Consider the following 24,464-nt stretch of genomic DNA (forward strand, 5'->3'; position numbering starts at 1 on the left):
TTTTTTCAACACAGTAATATAATTTACTAGGAAATGAAAAACAATGTAATAATTCGTTTGAGTCAGTCTTCTCTTTCTCTGTGTCTAATAAAACTCTTATGTTGTTGAAAAAAAACATTTATCACAAAGATTTCATTCCAAAAGTTTATAAAGTGCCACTAAATTTAGTTTTTTTAGTAGTTGATAAATTATAATTTTAGCCGATATAAAAAGGAAAGATGATATTTTCTTTGAGATAGAATAATTAGATTTTTTATTAAAGTTTATGAGCTGTATTAAATGTCAATTATATATTTCTTAACCTGTATTTTCTATAAACTTTAAATATACTGGTATCTAATCAGTTATAGAAATGCCACTTAATTATTACCGTTTCATAATTATTAATATAAATCTAACTTTTCGAACTAAAGTTTATTTAACATACATACTTGAAATTTATATTTCTTAATTACTTTTATTTGAGTTTTTTTTTTTCTTTTCTGATAAAATTAAAAAAAAAATATTAATTCCAAAAGTTCATAAATTGGCACCAAATTTAGTTTTGTATAGTTGATAAATTATAACTTTTGTCAATATAAAAAATAAAGATGACTATTTTTAGATAGAATAACTAGATTTTTTATTTAAATTTGTGAGCTGTATAACATGTCAAATATATATATTTCTTATTATATATTTTTTTCTAGAAGCTTTAACTATACTGGAATCTAATCAGTTATAGAAATGCCACTTAATTATTATCGTTTCATATAATATCCAGGCTTTCAAATTTAAATACTACTATCTCCAAAATTATTTACAAATATCCCAAAATAGATATTTCATTAACTTTCTATTTAAATTTTTTTTTGATAAAATGGAATAAATATTTACTTAATTATTTGATGATAAAATCTAAATCGAATTTGATTGGTATGTATTGGAGGAATATTATTTACTTTTTCTGGTAATTTTCTACAAAACATGAAAAATAAAATTACATAAAAATAACCTTTAAATATGAAAAAATTACGGTCAGATTCGCAGTACCAACAAAATTCTCACAAATTATTAGTCTACGAACCAAGGACAGTTGAGTCTCTTGCTTGTCGTCAAAACTCAAACTTAATTAAAACCTAATTTACTTTCCTCCAACTCTTATATATATACATGTATGGCTTCTCATTTCTAGTGTCTCTCTCAAACTCACACTTTTCTCTCTATTAATTTATCTCGCAATCTCCTTCACTTTCTTTCCATCTAGACGCACCGCTTCACGTGAAAATGCAGCCGTCCGACGTTTCGGCAACTGTGGCCGAGAAGAAAGAGAAGGAGAAGAAGCGGCCAAGTGTATCAGTGTTCAAGCTTTTTTCCTTTGCTGATTTCTACGATTGCGTTCTGATGACTTGGATCCATTGGTGCGTGCATTCACGGTGCCTCCGTTCCAGTTTTCTTCATTTTCTTCGGCAAACTTATCAACATCATCGGTCTTGCTTACCTCTTCCCCCAAGAAGCTTCTCACAAAGTAGCCAAGGTCATATAAATATTTTCGTAATCGCTTATCCATAACTTAAGCTGTTGTGTTTGTTACGTTCAAATCCGTCCATCTGTTTTACCAAAAAAAAAACCGTCCATCTGACTAAGAAGTTCGATATAAATTGCATTGAATAGTATTGTTTAGAACTTGGAATGAATTGATTCGAATCTTGACTACACTAGAGTTAACATGACGATTCACAATATTCAGGAGCGATTAAGATCTAATAAATCCAACTTTTTAGAAATAAATATGATTCTTTGGGTTCAATGTATACTAGGATAAGACCCGCGCCTTGCGCGGGATTAAGTTATTATTTTTATTATATTTTGGAGAATGAAACAATAGTTTGGCTTCATTTGGATTACGGGTGTTCAATCCGGATATCGGGTTGGTTTCGGTTCGGTTCGGTTTTTTCGGTATTTGGTTAGTAAAATATAACTACTATTCTAAATCCATATTTACTTTGACTTTAGTCTTTCACATACTTTTGAAAGATTTCAACTGGACGACTAAATTGATCAGCCAATCTTGTTGCTTTAAATCATTAGTGTTTATATATATATATATTATTTAGTTTGAATATTTATTAAATAAAAATTCATATGCGTTATATTTTATGATCATTTGTAACTTATTATAACAAAAAAATAATCTATTGATCACACAATTTTCAGAGTGGGAATATTCAAATTTCTAATAATATATAGACGTTTTGAAAAATTCAAATATAACATATAAGAAAAATATAAATGTTTTTATTATATATTTAATGTGATTTTTTAATATCTTTCAATAATATAAAATTAAAAAAAGAACTAAGATACCAAAATTGTTATCAAATATTTATTATTCATAATAATTAATTTTCATATATACGTTAATCATATTAGGTAATTTCGTAGCTTCTAATTAAGGAAAGTGCAAAAAAAATTTGGTAGATTATTTATCAATTCGATAGTTAGTTTAATAAAAAATATAATGTAAGTCAAGATGGACCAACCTATTTTTCTAAGAATAGTATATTTTATATAGTCATTTATTAAATGAGAATTTATAATCATACAGTTCTATGATCATTCATATCATTTTATAACTGAATATTTAAATCATCGATAACAAAATTTTCAATGTGAAATCTTTAATAAGTTTATAATTTATAAATGTTTTTGAAAATTCATTGAAAGTTTTAATATTAAAATATTTATGTAATCTTATGGTATATAGTATATCTATATATATATATATATATAAATATATATGTTTTATTATTAAATGATATTTTTTACTCATATGGTTTTAAAATAATGTGTATCTTCTTATAATATTAAATAAAAGTTCATATTAATACAATTTTATGATCATTTGTAACTTATTATGACAAAAAAAAAATCTATTGATCACAAAATTTTCAGAGTGGGGATCTTCAAATTTCTAATAATTTATAGACGTTTTGAAAAATTCAAAATATAACATATAAGAAAAATTATAAATGTTTTTATTATATATTTAATGTGATTTTTAAATATATTTTAATAATATAAAATTAAAAAAAGAACTAAGATACAAAAATTGTTATCAAATATTTATTATTCATTATAATTAATTTTCACATATACGTTAATCATATTAGGTAATTTCGTAGCTTTTATTTAAGGAAAGTGCAAAACATTTTTGGTACGTTATTTATCAATTCGATAGTTAGTTTAATAAAAAGTGTAATATAAGTTAAGATGGACCAACCTATTTTTCTAGGAATAGTATATTTTGTATAGTTATTTATTAAATAAGAATTTATAATCATACGGTTCTATGATCGTTCATATCGTTTTATAACAAAATATTTAAATCATCGATAACAAAATTTTCAATCTGAAATCTTTAATAAGTTTATAATTTATAAATGTTCTTGAAAATTCATTGAAAGTTTTAATATTAAAATATTTATGTAATCTTATGGTATATAGTGTTTAATATATATATATATATATATATATATATATTTATTTATTTTATTATTAAATGATATTTTTTACTCATATGGTTTTAAAATCATGTGTATCTTCTTATAATAAAAATGTTAAACCATTGATCATTAATTTTTAACATAATAATTTTAATAGTTTTAGTCATTTATTGTCGTTTTTAAAATTCAAAATATAACATATACGAAAAAATCTAAATTTTATTTTTATAGCTAATTTGATTGTTTAATTTATTTTAATAATATAAAATTAAACAAAAAATGATGGAGGAGATATACATTGTTATCAAATCTTTATTATTAAACTCATTAATTGTCATATATATATTAGTCATTTATGGTAATTCCGTAGGTTTTATTTAAGGAAAGAAAATATCATATCATATCATTATATCATATAGTTTGACCAACTTATGTATCTAACAACATATAAAAATCGAATGTGGACCTACTTATTTTTCAATTGAATGTAATTGACTACCTAATTGAGTGCCACCTATGCATTGGGGCCTCTTTTAATTAATACAAAATTGAGGTTACATCTTTTCAAATGTTCCTCAATTAATATATAAGGGATGAGATACGTCAAATGAATCTCGGATGGAAGATCAAAATTGGTCAAAAGCTAATTCATTTTATTTGAAAATATATATGTACTTAATATAAATAGATTGCTAAAAGAAGTAATAAATATATTTGTACTTAACATGAATAGATTGCTAAGAAGTAATAATCTATTCAATTAAAATTGAAGTATATAATAATATACTTACCTATTTTAGTGTTTTTACAGATTTTCATTTTTTTTAACATAGTCTAACTATTTTATTTATTGTTTTATTTTAAAATTATTTCGACAACATTTATTACAAAAAAAAACAAAAGTAATCTATTTGAAGTGTTTTATTACTTTTTTACATTAATTTTTCATTTTTAACTATATCATTAATTGTCTTTACTAATATATTTATATGCTAACCATAATAATTTGCCTAATAATTTGACATGTTTAAATAAATGATAAGAATTCAAAATGGTTAACAATTTTTTTTTGTTCACAAAATGAGTTAAGCATGGGTATTCGGGCGCTCTTTTGAGTACAAATCATTTTTTGGGTATCGGGTTTTTGGATTATGAAATTAGGCTTTGTTCGCGTATTATATATTTTTCGGGTGGATTTCAAGTCATGTCCTTCCATATCTGGGTGGCTTCGGTTCTGATGTATAGAAACTTAAAAGTATCCAAATAACCAAAACTAACCATATTACGGTTTTGGTATTATGTACCCAAAGTACCCATACGACGGTTCATATATTTTGTATCCAAACTAAAAATAACTTAAAAATAATCAAAAATAACCATATTACTGTTGGCAAAAAAAAAGGTAACCATATTACTCTATTCGTTTTGAGTTCGATGTTGATGTGTAGTACCTAAAAATATTCAAATAGCTAATATACAATTAGTTATATGGTGATATATGTAAAATATATAACACTAACCATAAAAATAAATATTAAAAAAATAAAACCAATCTCTAGTTTATATTATTATGATTATGATTATGTTTACCCCGTTTAATTTGTATTTCTTTGACTATGCAGTACTCGCTGGATTTTGTATATCTGAGTGTGGCAATACTCTTCTCATCATGGTTAGGTAACAACATGACAAAGAACATATAAAACAATCATAATTTTTGAAGATACTGATACGAATAAGAATAATAAAAATGAATGCAAACAGAGGTTGCATGTTGGATGCATACGGGAGAAAGACAAGCTGCAAAAATAAGAAAAGCATATCTTCGGTCTATGTTAAGTCAAGACATAAGCTTATTCGACACCGAATCTTCCACCGGAGAAGTCATCTCCGCCATCACTTCCGACATACTTGTCGTCCAAGACGCTCTATCCGAAAAGGTACACCAAGGAGTAAGGCCATGTTCGTTTTTCTATTTGATGCAGTATCTAGATGTAGCATCTAAATATAACATCTAAATATTGTGTCAGATGTTGTTCGTTTTTATAGTTATTTATTTGTATTCGGTTTCCACAACAACATCTGGAAACACTAATCGGTATCAGTTTGATAACCTTAATCCGGTTTATGATATATGATAACCGGTATTTTGTCGCAGGTAGGAAACTTTCTGCACTGCATGAGCCGGTTTATAGCTGGTTTTGCAATCGGATTCGCGAGCGTATGGCAAATAAGTCTCGTCACTCTCTCCATAGTCCCACTCATTGCGGTCGCCGGTGGCATCTACGCTTATGTGAGCACCGGACTCCTCGCCAGTGTCCGAAAATCATACGTCAAAGCCGGCGAGATTGCGGAAGAGGTCGGTAACTTGTACAACAAGAAACTGTATCAATGTGAGTAATTATTATTTAATACCATACTTTTGTTCAAACTCAGGTGATCGGGAATGTGAGGACCGTACAAGCATTCACGGGAGAAGAAAAGGCGGTGAGATCATACGGAGAAGCACTGGAGAATACGTACACGTACGGGAGAAAAGCCGGTTTAGCTAAAGGACTAGGACTCGGTTCGATGCACTGTGTTCTGTTTTTGTCTTGGGCTTTGCTTGTTTGGTTCACAAGCATCATTGTTCACAAGGGGATTGCTAATGGCGGCGAGTCTTTCACCACCATGCTCAACGTTGTCATCGCTGGCTTGTAATAATAAAAGTTTTTATCCTTTGTTTTTTTTTTTTACATTTTCTTTATTTTCTTCTGTTTTGTTGATCACAAAGACTCTGTTTTGGTTTTGTGTAGGTCTCTTGGCCAGGCAGCACCAGACATCTCCACATTTGTACGAGCGAGAGCTGCTGCGTATCCTATCTTTCAGATGATTGAAAGGAACAAGGAGGTGAAAACAGGTCGTAAACTCGGGAAAGTAGACGGAGAGATTCAATTCAGGGACGTGACTTTCACATACCCGTCACGTCCCGACGTGCTGATCTTTGACAAGCTAAACCTAGTGATCCCTGCTGGGAAAGTCGTGGCGCTTGTTGGAGGAAGCGGGTCAGGTAAAAGCACGGTGATATCTCTGATCGAGAGGTTCTACGAGCCTACCGATGGGGCGGTGTTTCTTGACGGGAACGATGTTAGATACCTTGATCTTAAGTGGCTTAGAGGACACATTGGTCTGGTTAATCAAGAGCCTGCTTTTTTTGCAACTACCATTCGTGAGAACATTATGTATGGTAAAGATGACGCGACTGATGAGGAAATCACCCGTGCAGTGACGCTCTCGGAAGCAGTTTCATTCATCAATAAGCTACCAGATGGTTTTGAAACACAGGTCTGTCGAAAATTAGATAACTTGGAAGCCAAGAAACAAACCCTAAACTTTGCTTGTTATTTGTTTTTACAGGTTGGCGAGAGGGGGGGTTCAGCTATCAGGTGGGCAGAAGCAGACGATCACGATCTCGAGAGCCATCTTGAAGAACCCATCAATACTCTTACTGGACGAAGCAACAAGCGCGCTAGACGCAGAGTCAGAGAAAACCGTGCAAAAAGCTTTGGACAAAGTGATGGTCGGGAGAACAACGGTTGTGGTGGCTCATAGACTCTCCACCGTGAGAAACGCTGACATCATAGCCGTTGTTCACGGAGGAAACATCATTGAATCCGGAAGCCACGATGAACTCATCTCTAACCCGGACGGAGCTTACTCTTCTCTCTTACGTATCCAAGAAGCTGCAAACCCTAACGTAAACCACACTCCAAGCTTACCAGTCAGGTACTTAAACTTAAAGATGCCCAAATCTCGTGAAAATTTTCATCATGAAGGTTCTCTTTGTTTCGTTTTAACAGTACAGAACCCTTGCCGGAACGACCAATAACAAAGACGGACTTGTGTTCCATGGATCAATCAGGAAACCAACCAGACACAACTAGACAAGGCAAAGTAACATTGGGACGTCTCTACTCTATGATACGTCCTGACTGGAAGTATGGACTCTTTGGGTTGTTTGGTTCTTTAGTGGCCGGTTCTCAAATGCCGCTTTTCGCACTTGGGATCTCGCAGGCGTTAGTTTCTTATTACATGGACTGGGAGACGACTCAAAAAGAGGTCAAGAGGATCTCTATCCTCTTCTGTTGTGCCTCGGTCATTACCGTCATCTCACACGCCATCGAGCATACCACCTTTGGTATCATGGGTGAGCGTTTGACTCTCCGCGTCCGCCAAATGATGTTTTCAGGTACGCACAAACACAAAACCGCTAGCTGTTTAAATCATACTTCTTCCGTTTCAGATTGATTGTCGTTCTAGGTTTTTTCACAGATTAAGAAAACCGTTAAATGTCATGTTTTACCCCCAAATCAATAGATTGTTTATTTGACTATGTTAATTGATGAGTTAAGAGAATAGAGGTAAAATTGGAAAAACTAACAAATATAGTAAAAACTCTATAAATTAATAAACATGATAAATTAATAATAGTCCCAAATTGAACCGGTTCAAAATATGACACAAATCGATAAGAATATAATAATTATTAGAAAATCCTATGTAAATATATGGTCCCATTAAAATAAAAGTTAATAACTTATATGTATATATATATATATATATATATTATATAAGTACTAGCAAACCATTGCATTATTTGTTTTATATTCACGATAAAATGATCTTTATATTTTTTAATATTTTCTTTATATTTCATAATATTTTGATATTTAGTATAATTATATCTAAAACCACATTTAAATTCTGTGAAACATATTTTATGTATACCAAATCATATAATAAAAGTCATATAAAAGTCGCATTTCAAAATTTTAAGTAATGTATATACAGTAAAATCAAATATTTTTCTTATTTTATAAAAAAAAAATATTTTGAAATAGATAATCTACAAAAGTAAGATGACAAAAAAAATCTACAAAAGTAAACTTTCATAAATTAATAATTCTGTAAATTAATAAGATACCATAGACCAAGCATTATTAATTTTATAGAATTTTTACTTTAAATGCAATAAAAACATAAAACAACTCTTAAAATGAAATAAATTTTAAAATCTAGAATGCAAACTAATCTTAGAAAAACAACTTAAATGAATAAACAAGTTTCATATAGGAAAACAATAATATCATATTTTTGAAGCTGTATAAATATAAATATAAAAGGTTATAAATTATTTATTTACATTATCAATGTACAAACCTTAAGACAAATTATTTGACTCAATCATATTTATCTCTAAATACTTTTTTTGTTGTTTGTTTTGAGTTTGTTCTTAACAAGTTGATATGTGGATCTAATGTTTGGTTGTTGTCTTTTTGTACATTTAGCGATCCTGAGGAATGAAATTGGATGGTTTGATAAAGTGGATAACACTAGCTCAATGTTAGCGTCGCAGCTTGAAAGCGACAGCACTTTGCTTAGAACGATCGTGGTCGATAGGTCGACGATTCTGTTGGAGAATTTTGGACTAGTTGTGACATCTTTCATCATTTCTTTTATACTCAACTGGCGTCTCACTCTTGTTGTCTTGGCAAGATATCCATTGATCATCAGCGGACATATTAGTGAGGTAAAATACTCAGTTTATTGCGTTTTCTTTTTATTTCATATTTAAGCATTCACGTTTTTTATATTTTTTGTTGTTGTTGTTGTTGTTGTATTTGTTAGAAAATTTTCATGCAAGGCTATGGAGTAAACTTGAATAAAGCGTATTTAAAGGCTAACATGTTGGCCGGAGAGGCTATTAGCAACATTCGAACCGTAGCTGCCTTTTGTGCCGAGGTTAAGGTTCTAGAACTTTATTCCAACGAGCTTCGAGAACCTTCCGAACGTTCTTTTAGGCGTGGACAGATGGCTGGCATTTTGTACGGCGTCTCTCAGTTCTTCATCTTCTCCTCCTACGGCCTCGCCCTCTGGTATTTTATATTAAGCAATTTTACACAGAGAAATTAAGTAGAGAAGAGTGTAAAGATATTGATATGTTGGGTGTTGTAACAGGTACGGATCGGTTTTGATGGGGCAAGGATTATCAAGTTTCGAGTCTGTGATGAAAACATTCATGGTTTTGATAGTTACTGCGTTAGTGATGGGTGAAGTGTTGGCTCTAGCCCCTGATATACTTAAGGGAAACAAGATGGTTGCTTCGGTTTTCGAGCTATTGGACCGAAGAAGTCAGGTCGTTGGAGATAAAGGCGAGGAGCTGAGTAATGTGGAAGGTACTATTGAGCTCAAAGGTGTCCATTTCAGCTACCCTTCACGGCCTGATGTGACTATCTTCGGCGATTTCGACCTGACAGTTCCTTATGGGAAAAGCATGGCGCTCGTGGGACAAAGTGGGTCTGGGAAGAGTTCGGTCCTTTCGCTCATTCTTCGGTTCTATGATCCTACAGCCGGAATAATCATGATTGACGGTGAGTGCAAGCTCTTAACCTAATTACTTGAGTTACAAGAAACTCTGATCATAGGTATCTTGTACCACAAGAAATTGTTTAAAATCAAAATTATTACAGGACAAGACATCAGGAAACTGAAACTGAAATCGCTCCGAAGACACGTCGGTCTGGTTCAACAAGAACAGGCTCTTTTTGCGACAACTATCTACGAGAACATCTTGTATGGAAAAGAAGGAGCACTGGAGTCTGAAGTCATGGAAGCAGCTAAGCTTGCAAACGCTCACGACTTCATCTGCTCTCTCCCGGGAGGCTACTCAACTCAAGTTGGGGAACGTGGCATTCAAATGTCAGGCGGCCAGAGACAAAGGATAGCCATCGCTAGAGCCGTCCTCAAGAATCCAGCTATTCTGTTACTTGACGAAGCCACAAGCGCCTTGGACGTTGAATCAGAGCGTGTGGTAAGCTTTTTCTTCTTAGTATTTTAGGGTTTGGATCAAGATTTCTCACAAAGACTTAACTGGTTTATACTAGGTACAACAAGCATTGGATAGGCTAATGAGGAACAGGACCACGGTGGTAGTGGCTCACAGGCTATCGACGATCAAGAACTCAGATATGATAAGTGTGATACAAGAAGGTAAGATCATAGAGCAAGGCAGCCACAATAGCCTCATTGAGAATGAGAATGGTCCTTACTCTAGACTTATCAATCTCCAGCAGCAGCAACTATCCTGAATGATTTATAATTGACCTGTCAAGAATCTTCTAAAATTTATCTTTCGATCATACTTTCTTTCATGATGATCTGATCATGTTTTTTCATATTTTATTTATCTTCGTGAGTTTAAGTATTTCCAAATAATTAAAGATGTTCTACGTCTCACATTAGTCTTGTAATTTATAGTTTGCAACTTACAAATGATTGGTTTTCCTCATAAAACAAATTATATTGTTCAAAACCATATTTGTATTTTATTGAGTAGTCTATTAAACGTTCAAATAATAATCTCATGTACCAAACATCTAATATCTTACAATACTTACATGCAAGTGTATACTATATTAGGAACAAACATCTTTTAAGTATTTTGATTAACAACTTATTTTCTGTTACAACTACTCTCATTCCCTGGAAAAGCTGGTGGTTGTATCAGTTGTTCATTCGATTTCAGAGTATGACTGACACCTAACTTGTAGCCAACGTTTCAGCTTTAACCATTTTGATTTGTTTTAATTCTTTTTTTTTTGTCAGCAACATTTTGATTTGTTATAACATATAAGAAATTAGTTTTCACTGTAAACATTTTCCATAATTTGTCGTCTAACAATAAAGTAGGCATCTTTTTACCAAAAATAAATAAATCAAAGCAAGACATCTATCAATTGCTTAACCAAAAAGAATAGAAGAGAGAGAGATCTATCATTTGTTTTCTCCTGATTACATGTTTGACTTAGACCATGACTCCCTGACAGTGGTCTCCTCATGTGTGTTATCATCATCTCATGAACAGATAAGAGGATGACAAACTGAACCCAAAACTATCATGAGTTGTGACGCCGTAGCAAGGAACTCTTCATCTTTATGACCAAAGCGAAGACTGCAAAGCACGGTATATGCATCACTGTCACTCCCAAGTACCTGCACAAACATTAGGAAGCGATCACAACAAGTGTTTCTATTGAAAACTTTCCAGGGTACACACAAGATGTGAAGAGTTTATGAATGTGTACCATAAGGGTGCGTACGGTGAAGAAAGACTAAGAAATTGATATGGCCACCTGCACAAAACATGTATAAACAATATCACTTAAAACTCTTATGAAGAAAATAAAATGGTGCAAAAAGTGTTACCATAAGTTCTTGAAGGCATGGATTATCCACTGGTAAGCCACGTAAATGCAGCTCCAAAGTACAAAGTAAGAGATCCGGAACAGAGGGAACCGCTGGAACAGTGAAGAAAGATGATTTTTTTTTTGTTAAGTTCTAAATAAGAAAAGGCAGGAGATTCATGTATCAGCACACTATCTTTATTGAAGACTTACTAATGAATTGAGACACGTGTCACCGAGGAGAAACACAGCGTTGAGAGAATGCATACAAACATCTAGCTGCAATCCAAATTAAGATAATGTAAGGGTAAAGTGATCATAGAAAAATGAATCCAAATCACTCTAGAGAAGAGAACTTACAAAACTCAGTTTGTAACCATTAGTAAAGGGGTAGATAATCCCCCAAAACACGATATCTGTTAGCACAACAGCACCAGCACAAGTCTGCCACCAACATAAAACTTTGTTAAGTCATTCTGAAGCTTTGAGATGGCATTGTACAGTCTTCACTTTCTCAAGTCTCAACAAGAACTTACTTGGAACTGGATCTGAAAGACATAAACCCAAAACCCTGCTGCTTCTCGGACGGGTGCTTCTGAATGTTCAATGGGAGATTTTGGTGTAGTTCCAGCCTCATCACCGGTGATTGGTGGTCTATAAGTGCCTTGTTCTGGATCATGTATGCTTGTGTAACTCTCTGTGTGGCCACCAGCTTCTTTATTGTGGATGCAGCATCCATAAATAGATAACAACGAAGCATACTACAGAAGAAAAAAAGAATCATGGATTATGAAACTAAGACAGTAACCTCAACATGTAAAGTTCAAAGAGAGAGATACATACCCCAAAGTAGAGTGTGACAAGAGTAAACGTCCACCTGTTTCACCAACAAAGTTTGAATCTTTTTCATTCACTTCATTAAAAAATTGAAAACAAAGTTAAATGATATAAAACTCACTGAGTATAGAAGTAAAATATGCCAGCTCCATCGCGAACAACATTTGAAATGAGAAGAGTCAGCATTGCAGCAAATGAGAATACTCTAAAGGCAAGCAACCAACGAGGATGCACTCTTTTATAACATGTGCTCCAAGCTTCTTCTTGAAACAATGTCCCAGGGTGTTCTCGTCCTTCTCTTCTTTTGCCTTCGTATCTCCAAATGAGAATTGCTGCTAACAGTAGTGGAGCTAAGAGGATTAATGCGCAGCAAAGGACCCTCCAATTCAACCAGTAACTTGAGGCTGTTGTATCAGTAGCCATGCCACAGTCAACAGTCCTAACGATTCCAACCAAAAAAAAAAAAGCAAAAAGGTGAGACCTTTTTTGTATTAAATCAACTTCAAGTTCTCTAAATCAAAAACATTCCACAATAATAACAGAACATAAGAGAATCCTAAGAACAGAAGATTACAAAATACCCTTTTGTTCCGATGATGATTCAGAGACTCTCCAGATGATTCAGACAAGACTCTTTATCGCATGCTCTCGAGTTCTAATGAGAGACCAGAAGAAAAAAGCAAAGATCTTTGTCGTATTATTAGTTGGTGGTTGACATAGGTAAGGAAGAGAGGAAGGTGGATAACCTTTTTTTGTCTTCTCGTACGTATATCTCTTTAAAGGAATCTCGGAGCTGGCCAGACCAATCGCAATTTGTTTTGTTACAAGGCCCGGTTATGTTCGGTTTAAGATATGGGTCCCTTCGTTTTTTTTTTCTGTTGGTTCAACCTCACAACCATATCACTTTAAACCGGACTAAACCAGGCTTGAGTGTCACTTTTTTTCAACAAAAAGGAACTTATTTACAAGAACTAGGCAAAGAGCCCGTGCGATATCGCACGGAAACTCATTTTATAAAAAATATATTATAATCTATAATTTTATAGTTTTATATGTCTGATAAAAAAATTAAATCATATAAATAATTAAATTTAATTTTAATGATTAAAATATGATTTACAAAGTATTCAAATATATATATTATAAACCTTAATGTTTCCTTTAATTTTTTATCAAAACACATATTGCATACAATTGCGTCTTCATCTTTTTTAAGTTTTTTCATACATTTTTTACATGATAGTTATCTTCAACCACTTTTTGAACAAAATGCAATTTTATATGTTGGTAATTGTTATTTTGTATATTTATCTACTTGCTTTATTTATTGAAAATGAATATTCAGAAAATTGAATATTGTAATAAATATATGTTGATTTACGTTAATATGACTCGTCTCATTTATAATATTTTTTTTTTAATTTTGGGAGAGTTCTTATAAAATACCAACACTTATTATATAAACTAACACATTACTTAAATAAAACCAATATTTTTTAAAGCAATCCCACTTTGAGATGAAAAGACACCTTGTTTAGATGAAAAGTTGCAACTTTGACATTATTTTTTCACCATTTTATTATTAGTAGATTAGTGAAAATTTGATTTGAAAAATGCATGAGAGAGACTATTTATAGATTTTTTAAAGCTTATTTGAATAGTCACAACCCTTCAATATGAATAGTCGCATTCTTCTAATACTCACAACTTCTCACTTTTTAAAAGATACTAGTGAATAGTCACAACTTTTAGACTATTTTTAGAAGGACACAACCTTACAACATATAACTTTTAGAAAAGACACAACCCTCTACACATATTTTTCAAAAAACACAACCTTTCAACATAATTGAAGTTCACAACCTTAAGAATTAATTGGAAAAGACACAACCTTACAGCATAGAACTTTTAGAAAAGACACAACCCTTTACACTACTTTTTCAAAAGACACAACCTTTCAACATAAGTGGATTCACAACCTTAGAAATTAATTGGAAAAGACACAACCTTCCAATATAGAACTTTTAGAAAAGACACAACTCTTTACACTTTTTTTTCAAAAGACACAATTTTTCAACATAAGTGGACTCACAACCTTGACCAAGTCTTAGTTAAATTTAAATCTATGACATCATCAGTTACTATTCCAAACGATGTATCTTTACGTTTTATTTTGGAAAGACGCAACGCTTCTCAAGAGATGCAACGTTTTCAAAATAAATATTTTTAACAAGTTTATATATTGTTTCTTTATCGCTTTCTTCGTCATCATCATTTTTAACAAGTTTACCTTCTCATCAAAGACATTATTACAACTTTTTCAAAATACACAACTTTTCAACATAAGTGGATTCACAATCTTAAAAATTAATTGGAGAAGACACAACCTTCCAGCATAGAATTTTTAGAAAAGACACAACCCTTTACATTTTTTTTTCAAAAGACACAATCTTTTAACATAAGTGGACTCACAACCTTTGGAATTAATTGGGATTGCTATTATTAGTAGATATACATGAACTACTTTTTATTTTCTACTTATAAGTCATAGATATTTGAAATAAAATATCCATCATTCCAATAGTATATTTTGACGTATGAATCTTTGACTGCTTTTTTTGCCAAATTTCTAACATTGGATTCGTAGTTTCAATGAATTTATTATAAATTCAATATGCTATACTGTACTTATGCTTCATAGATCTTTTTTTTTTTGTTCAACTGTTTCATAGATCTTAAGTGTTTTACTCTGGTATCATACATGTTCAAAGTGAAATTCAGATGCGGGGTGCGGATTGGTTTAGTCTTTGTGTCACGTTTGTAGTTTATCTAAGCGATGGTCCGATGAAATCACTTGGAGCAAGAAAAAACAGCAACTGAAACGTAAAATAATTAATCAAGGGTTTTCAATTACTAGACTGCATCTAAACAAGCAAACTTAGAAATAGATCACACAATTAATAGAGAAACCATTTCACATAAAAGGTCTACATTTATATAAGATGATTAGTTCATCTTAGCTATCTATAATAACCGAGGTTTCAAGCTTTTTCTCTTACATATCTAAAAGCCTAAAAGCAAAGTCTTTCGCTATGTCATATCCTTCTCGCAAACCTCGGCGATCTCCGAACATATCCACCTGTTCAAAAGTCATGGGAAAAAAACTCTCGTAAGAAGCGTCGTTTCAAACATCATTATTTCTTGATGTTTGGTAGATATGTTGATTGAGAAATTAATTTGGAATTTATTCACGATTAACTCTTACTTAAGAATGGCCTGGGAGAGACGAAATGACCATACGTTTCAAAGAAGTCCTTATTTTCCCTTTGAAGTCCTCTCCAAACTGCAAACAAAACAGAAACATTTGTGACGTTCTATCAATTAATGTGTCGACTGCCGATATACAAATGACTAACATGATCCAACCTTCGTCACAATATTCACCTCAATTTCCTGGAAACCTATATCTAAGATATCATCTTCGAACTAGTATAACGAACCCTTAGAAACAATTTTGATATATAGATTGTGTACAGACAAAGGCTATATATGTGTAATGGTTATAAAGACTAACTGGTGAGCGTAACGAGGGGTTGAATGCTTGCGTGGTGGTCTAACGCCTTGACGCATTCGTCACGAGTCATACGGAGTATAATGCATCTCTCTATCATATGTTGAACCTACCAAAGGATCGACCACTAATGTTTAGGATTCTTACACCAAATAAAAACGCATAATGGAAAAAAAGAACACGCATAAACTGTATATATGTATAGATAGACGTACCATGCGAATGTATGTATGTGGTTGGCAATGGAGACAAGGGAGGTTCTGTTGTGATTGGTCATCATGATGAGTACACATTTTCTTCTTCTCTTTTGAAGGTTGTTCGTCTTCTTAGATCTCCAATTGATTTGGGGACAAATCCACCAAGAACTCTGGAAGAGAATTATTTGAGTTATAACGGAAAGATACAAAACGTGAAGATATTTTTATTGTGGCAAGATTATGAAGCCTTTAAATATAGATACACATGCATATACACGTACGCTGATACACATGTGGGTATATTGGATAGTGTTATTTAATGAGTTATCCAAGAGAAATCCAAGTGAAGGGCTACAAATAGAGGAGAGGATCCAAAGGATAGATTCTCTATATATCTGTCACATTTTCAACTTGATCACAATTTTTTTAGTTGATAATAACTTGTCTTTTGACTATGACTTCACAGTTCACTTTTTTTTCTTACTTCGTAGGAAATATATAATCTAGCAAACTTTAATTAGGGTTTTTGTCAGTATATTTAATCGGGCGAAAAACTTTTGGCTACTCTAAACCAATCGAACATATAATTCAAATACGAACCAAAACCCTTTCCAAAACTTAATTTTCATTTGTTGTGGTCGGTCCTACGATATTATTATAAGAAAATCGAAATAATATCCTTAGATTATATATAATTCCTTAACCGGGAATTAATAAATGGTTATGTGGAATATAGTGCCAATTCCTTGATAAGTATGACCTATCTGGCTAAAAGCATGCATGTTACAAAAGTGAATGGTCCCTTGTAAACGTCTGCCTTTTGAATTGTGTGGACAACCAAATGCCACTTGAATCATGCATACACGACAAGTTTTGTGTATAGAGGCAACTTGAAAGTTAAACTATGAGGTTCTCCGCAAATTTAGAAGATAAGTGTAGTTTGGTTCTAATGACGTATGACTGATGAGTGCATGTATGTGAATTCAATGGGTCTTAAGTCTTTACCTACCAAGTCTCAACTCTTGTGCAATGTCAGAAACTACTCTCTAATGTTCATGAATTTTGTGTGGCCAACTTAATGCCACTTGAGTCACGAATACACGACAAGTTTGGTGTATTGAGGCAACTAGAAAGTTGAACTATGGCTCTCCTCAAATTTAGAAGATACGTGTTTATGATGGCTGATGTGGTTCTTGTCACTGACGAGTGTGTGTGTATGAATTCAATGGGCCTTAAGTCTATCTACAAAGTCTCAACTCTTGTGCACTGGCAGGAACTGCTCGCAGGTGTTAAACATTACGATTCTTTAAGATCCTTCCAAAAACCATCATAATGTATTAATATATTTAGAGCTTTTGATTTTCAGAAATCGCATTGAAATGTCAGTGTTACTTAGCAGCAGCGATTCAAGCATTTCATAGGTAAAATAGACACTCTCATCACAAGCAAGATTAGGGCTAAAATCTTGTATGTGAACAGTTGAACGCAGATCAACCATATGGAAAGATTCTCTTAGTATAGTTGTAAACTTGTAATAATATGGGAGATGATATGTACACGAAACTCCATAACGACGGGGAGACTTATTTTTCTAACATCATGCAAGAATGATATTAGCCGGCCCAGAGCTACAAAGAAACATAATACTTTTAGAAAATCTTGCACCTATATTTGACTCAAATACGATGAATGCAAATTTTCATCTTAACTTTGATTCAAATTAGTTTCTGAAATTAATTGAAAAGCTCAAGGTTTCTTACATTCCTTTAATCTTGGTTGGCTCAGTTCAGTTTCTTTGTTACAAGAAAGTTCAAGAAATGTATTTAGAGCTGAATAGAGAATCTCTATTCTTGAAAGAAAAAAGCAAAGGTTATGCAGTGGACATAGTCAAAAGCTAAATCGTACAAGGCATAACAAATATTTTTTGTTTGAAAATAACAATTCTTCCAATCAAATATTAGTTGGATACCGTGTAAAACGTTACCAAAAAAATAGTACAAACAATAATAAATTGATTGAGTGTGGTTGCAACCACTAGAAACCTTTAGCTTTTTCTTTTTCAAACACACTTCTAAATGATATTCCCACTAAACGAAGGTTATTTGTACATAACCAAGAGTTAAACCACAAATACTACAAACACCCAAAATCTGAGTGGTTTTAAATCATACCAACCGAATTATAAACCAAATATTAATAAAGCTTTGTAATTTCAGTAACACATATTAAAATAAATTTAGGCTAGCAATACATTATTAGTGGATTTAAAATTTGAATTTATCAGCTAAAGTGATACTCGGTTCCTTGACGAACCAATGGAAACAAGCCTATCCATTACACATTTTTCATAATGATTTTTGTATTTTAAATTCCCACCGCTTACTTCCTTTTCCAAATATCCAGATTTTATATTCAAACATTACGATTACGATTGATTATTGCCATATATTTTATAATAACTAAGATATGACAATTATTTTCGTGTTTAACAAAAAAAAAAAAGCAATTATTTTTCCTCCGACAAACCTGGCGTGCGATGGGTTTGGTCCGGTCCAAGTTTCCAGAGAAAGTCATATGGTAACTACCAACTACTACTAAAGGGGCTCCCTTCCCCGCCAAAAACTTACCCGCCATATTTGCCCAACGACCAGGCGCGTGGGTCCCACTCGTAATTAAACGGTTCCTTCTCCTCTTCAACACACCGAGACACGGTTCGCTCCTTTTGATCTCTTCTTCTTCCGTTACCGTCGCATCAATTTGGGGTTAAATTTGTATGAAAAGACGCAAATAACCCTACAGATTGGTTGACCATCTCTTCCGCTGCCATAATTTTTCCCTCTACTCTGGAATCCGTGTCCTGACTTTGAATTCGACGTGAAGTAATTTATTCATTATTTTATCTTTATTTTCATACCTCACTCTGCATATTCCCACTTACATTTCGCATTACTAAATACAAATATGGTTGCCGAGTAATAAAATTATAGTCAAATGTTGAAATAAAACGGAATTTTCCACATGTAAACATCGTCGTTAAAAAATACTAAAATAAATAAATGATTCAATGGTTATATGTGTATTTGATACATTAAAAAAAAACAACTTCTCTGACGTAGTAGTTGATATTCATATGGTCTAACTACTAGATACATGTGAAATCATGAAACGATGAGGTTTCTAATACAAGTTTTATTGCCAGATTGCGCTTATATTAATCATGCGGTTTCCACAAGTTATTGCTCTCATACGCGATCACACAGCTGTGTTTAGATCTGACTTAGCTTGATGACACTAATCATGTTCCATGTTTTTTTCACCAACAAAATTGAAATATAATCTATATTGTATTTACTTTTAAATATACTAGAGCCCGTGTCCGCGCTTCGCGCGGATTACATATTTAATTAAAGAACAGTTTAATTAAGATTGAGAGTTTTGATGTTTCTGAAAGTGTAAGTTAAGTTTTGTTTCTTTTATAATGCGAAGACGTTGGAAGCGGTGATCATTTTTTTTATAAACTAAAGTAAGTTTGAATAATAAATTATGTTGATGAATTTAATATTCGTAAGAGAAAATAATATTTGAGTGTGCTTATTTAATTGACGTAGAAAGCTGTAACGTAAATTTTAAAAAAGTTGACTGGTGTCGTTTGCTATGAGGTTTAGGATAGCAATTTATTCCTCTTTTGGAAGCGTTGTATGATATCAATATCGTTGTCAAAGTAGAAGCGCGATCCAGGTGTGGTTATGAGTGATAGTTTCCCTGAAAAAGTGAAATATTTGTAAGCATTTAGTTTGACATAAACTTTATGTTTAGTTTATTACCTTCATGTAACCGTAGAATGATACTTGTGATGATTACGATTTGGTTTTTTGGTAGATATGGGATTTAACTCCCTGAAATTAGACGTCTCCTTGTCCCATAAAGTTAAACGTACCAGTTTGGATCTACAAATAATTATTGTATTATATTTCAAATTTTTATATTTTCTATATATCTAGGGTATTAGGGTCATTTTGGGCATTTTTCTACATGTCATCTCTACAATTAAAAAAATAAACATGAGACGGATAATTTTATTTAATGTTGGTAATATCTTATGCATCATCTATAAAATAAATATATATTCATATATAACATTCCAGATTTAGTAATATTATTATTTTTATATAATTATACAATTTGTATTACTAAAGCTTTTTAAAATATGCAATTTTTAAACATCTAAATATCTAATCATATGATATTTAGTTTCTTATATATCTACAAAATTTTAAAAATATTGTTTAGGCCAAATGTTTGATAATTATACAATTTTATATCATTTTTATTAGTTTTATACAATTTGATATAATATATATCAAATCTATATTAAATTTTATTAAGATAATAATAAAATCTATAACATTTAATAAAATTTATTTTTAAATATAAGTTAGAACAACACTAAGAACCTCAATTGAAATAGCATAATAGTGGGATGCGTGAGAAGCTTTGTGATTCAACATGCCTCCGGTCACTGTGACGAAAGACTAAACAAAAGCATGTAATTTCATAAAATAGAATGAGTTTTTTAGTTTCTTGGTATCATATACCGTAAATGAATATTGGGCTGACTTCAATATTAACTGGGATTCAAATAAATTGTTTGGGCTTCATAATTGACATAGATATCAGTCCAGTCTGAGATGAATAGGTAAATTGATTGGCCAGGAATTTTCTGCCTATGTGGCACATCTTAGAAGTCTCCAAAATAGCTCCTTTTATATAGTAGGATTGTTTTTTTTTTTTTTTTTTTGGCGTCCAAAGTAAAATTTTATTAATCTATAGTTTCCAAAAAGCTAGCTTCATGAGCTAGCCAAGGGGGAATCGAGTCCCCAATGAAACAAAAGTCTGAGTCACGTGATCGTCCTGCTTTAGAGAGGCAGTCCGCACGGATGTTTTCAGAGCGACGTATAAAACTGATAGAAAAAGAATCGAACTCTGAACTCAGGAAGTCGATATCGTCTAACTCAGCTCCAAGTGCAGGCCACTCCTGCGGTTCTTGAATGAGACGTACGAGTTGTTGACAGTCTGACTCAAAATGAACTTCTCGAACTCCTAGCTTCTTCGTCTCTCTCATTGCCCAACTCAAGCCTTCTGCTTCTGCTTGTAAAGGCGAGAAGGTTTTGTTCCATCTTCTTGCTCCGATTAATCTGATACGATTATCTTCTAATAGGACAAAGCCGAGACCTGTTCCTTCTTCATGTTCTTTCCAGGATGCATCCACCTGACATCGCCATTTATATAGCAGCCTTTGGACTTCGTTTGCTTGCACTGGGTTCTCCTCTGGAGCATGCTCATTTATTTCTTCTATTATTTGAGCCACACACCAGGATTCCGCTTCCCGGCTTGCAAGCTGAAGCGTATCAACTGGTGAGATATCCTTTGCGTTAAAGCACTTCTCGTTTCGAGCCTTCCATATGTACCATATCAGCCATGGAAACATTGAAACATTTCCAGCTTGTGTTGTCGCGTGAGGTACAAGCCTTAAGAGGTTGTCGATATTTGTATACACTGATGAACACGGGAATACCCCCGGAGCTGATGGTATCGACGACAGTGCCCAACATTGAACAGCAGGAGGACACTCGAAGATGATGTGGTTAATCGTCTCCTGGTCAGTACCGCATCTCTGGCACACCGCGTCTCTCCCACAGTGTCTTTCCTTCAGTTTACTCGCCGATGCAACAAAGCCCGACACCATGTTCCATATGAAGTGTTGAATCTTCCTTGGGCACTTTAGCTTCCAGATCGCGCTTTTAAGATCCGTCGTGTTTGGTTGCATTGCTCCTTGAGAGTCATTTTGCTTCCTTTGTTTCACCGCAACGGCATATCCCGACCGGACAGTATAGTTTCCTGAGCTTGTATGTCTCCATGTGTAAGCGTCTCTTCTTCCTGTTTTACTCAATCTAATGTCGAGGACTTTTGGGACATCAGCCACAGCAATAAATTCATGTACTAAATCAACATTCCATACTTTGCGATCAAAATCAATCAGATGATGAACCTTCAACCCCATATCTGTGTTTCCATTCCGTGGGAGGGCTGGGCGAGCTGGTGTATCAGGTATCCAGACATCCTCCCAGACCCTTGTCTCTGTTCCAGTTCCTATCGTTCTCTGTAGTCCACCTTCCAGAATATGTTTTGCTGCCATCAGACTTTTCCATCCAAAGGAAGGGTTGTTTGCCTTAGCCGTGGATAGCGGGTTCGAGTGTCTATAATATCTACCTTTTAAGACGCGTCCCAGTAATGAGTGCGGCTTGATAAGCAATCTCCAGACTTGTTTGGCAAGTAGTGCTAAGTTAAAATCACGAAAGTTACGGAAACCGAGCCCTCCATCTTCTAACGGCACACAAATTTTATCCCAAGCTACCCAGTGTAGGCCTCGATTATTATTTCGTGTGCTCCACCAATAACGCGCCACTGCGGCGGAAAGTTTGTTACAGATCTCTAGGGGGAGAAGATAGCAAGACATTACATAGGTCGGTACTGACTGAGCTACCGATTTTATCTGCACTTCTTTGCCCCCTTTCGAAAGTAATTTACCGGACCAGGAGTTGATATTCCCATTCAGCCGATCTTGCACGAAGGAAAAGACCTGTTTCTTGGAGCCACAGATCTTTTCTGGCATTCCTAAGTACATACCCATCCCACCTTCTTTGGTGATACCAAGAGATCTTTTCAGATCGTTTTTAATGGACGCTATGACCTTAGAACCGAACAGAACTGAAGATTTATTTTTATTCAGTTGTTGTCCTGAGGCTGAACCATAGACGTCAATGATTCGAACCAATTCTTCACACTGGGATTGCTCCGCTTTGCAAAAGAAAAGGCTGTCATCTGCGAACAAAAGGTGAGATATCGCTGGACTTTCTCGTGCGATCTTTATCCCAGTTAGTTTCTTCATCGTCTCTGCGTGCTTAATGTGAGAAATCAGAACTTCCGTGCATAAGATGAAGAGAAATGGTGATAGGGGTCCCCTTGGCGAAGGCCTCGAGCTGGTTTAATATGTCCTTTGGCTTCTCCATTGATCAAGACCTGATAAGACACCGAAGAAACGCATTTCATAACCAGGTGGACCCACTGTGGATCAAAACCAATTTTAATAACAATGCTTCCAAGAAATTCCATTCCACTCGGTCATAGGCCTTGCTCATATCGGTTTTGATCGCCACAAATTTATCTTTACAGCTCTGGTTCGTTCGCAAGGCATGAAACATCTCCTGAGCCACAAATATATTATCTGTGATTAATCTCCCAGCCACAAAAGCAGACTGTGTTTCAGAGATAATGCTCGGGAGAATGCTTTTCAGCCTGGAGGAGAGAATCTTGGAAATGATCTTGTATCCTACGTTGCAGAGACTGATGGGCCGAAACTCTATCATAGACGTTGGTCGCTCTGTCTTTGGAATAAGGCAAATGTTAGTTTGGTTGAGCCTTTCATCAAAGTCGCCGGTGACAAAGAATTCTCGCACCATAGCACATACATCTTTGCCAATCGTTGTCCAAAATCGTTGATAGAATAAGCTTGTCATACCATCAGGGCCGGGTGCTTTTTCTGGGTTAATAGCAAAGGCGGCCTCTCGTATCTCCTCATCCTGAGGGATCTTAAGTAAACATTGGTTTGTTGTCTCACTAACCGACGCGGCAATATGCCGGATTGTATCTTCAATGGATGTGGGATTGGACGACGTAAAGAGATGTTGGAAGTAAGTTATCGCAACCTCTTCTATACCTTCCTCCGTCTCCACCCACTCATTCATCGAGTTTTGGAGTCTGGTGATCCTATTCCTTGCTCTTCTTTGTTTGGTTTTGGCATGGAAATATCTCGTGTTTCGGTCTCCTTCTCTCAGCCAGAGCATACGACTTTTTTGTTTCCAGTAAATCTCCTCCTCCCTATAGGCAGCGCAAAGCTTCCATTTAAGTTCCAGCTCTTCCTCACTTGAGATCGATTCATCAGCTTGCGCCTTGTCCAGTTTCTCTTTTAACTCCGCAATGAGAATCTCATTATTTGATGGATTCCTTTTTTTCCATTTCAAAATTGCCTTCCTTGTTCTGCTTATTTTCTCGTATAAGCTTGCATGGCCGTCCAACATAGGTGATTCCCAAT

General features: G+C 33.8%; 2 protein-coding genes and 1 pseudogene across 2 annotated transcripts; 1 reads left to right on the top strand and 2 right to left on the bottom strand.

Annotated features, from left to right (window-relative positions):
* The first annotated feature begins 893 nt into the window (after nucleotides 1-893).
* LOC125603519 lies at nucleotides 894-10,930 on the top strand (annotated as a pseudogene).
* Nucleotides 10,931-11,161: 231 nt separating this feature from the next.
* On the bottom strand, nucleotides 11,162-13,338 carry LOC125603520. The gene is made up of 9 exons (XM_048774451.1): nucleotides 13,126-13,338; nucleotides 12,666-12,983; nucleotides 12,551-12,584; nucleotides 12,244-12,468; nucleotides 12,068-12,151; nucleotides 11,921-11,986; nucleotides 11,730-11,821; nucleotides 11,609-11,656; nucleotides 11,162-11,516 (listed from the first exon to the last, which is right to left on the bottom strand). Exons 2-9 carry the CDS (start codon nucleotides 12,965-12,967, stop codon nucleotides 11,420-11,422), a joined length of 948 nt encoding a protein of 315 aa, XP_048630408.1. The 5' UTR covers nucleotides 12,968-12,983; nucleotides 13,126-13,338; the 3' UTR covers nucleotides 11,162-11,419.
* A 2,073-nt stretch (nucleotides 13,339-15,411) lies between these two features.
* On the bottom strand, nucleotides 15,412-16,633 carry LOC125603518. The gene is made up of 4 exons (XM_048774450.1): nucleotides 16,331-16,633; nucleotides 16,119-16,224; nucleotides 15,810-15,887; nucleotides 15,412-15,683 (listed from the first exon to the last, which is right to left on the bottom strand). The coding sequence occupies exons 1-4, from the start codon at nucleotides 16,406-16,408 to the stop codon at nucleotides 15,640-15,642; spliced, it is 306 nt and encodes a 101-aa protein (XP_048630407.1). The 5' UTR covers nucleotides 16,409-16,633; the 3' UTR covers nucleotides 15,412-15,639.
* Nucleotides 16,634-24,464: the final 7,831 nt, after the last annotated feature.

Source organism: Brassica napus, unplaced genomic scaffold (genome assembly GCF_020379485.1).
Source record: "Brassica napus cultivar Da-Ae unplaced genomic scaffold, Da-Ae ScsIHWf_340;HRSCAF=540, whole genome shotgun sequence".
Taxonomy (NCBI): Eukaryota; Viridiplantae; Streptophyta; class Magnoliopsida; order Brassicales; family Brassicaceae; genus Brassica; species Brassica napus.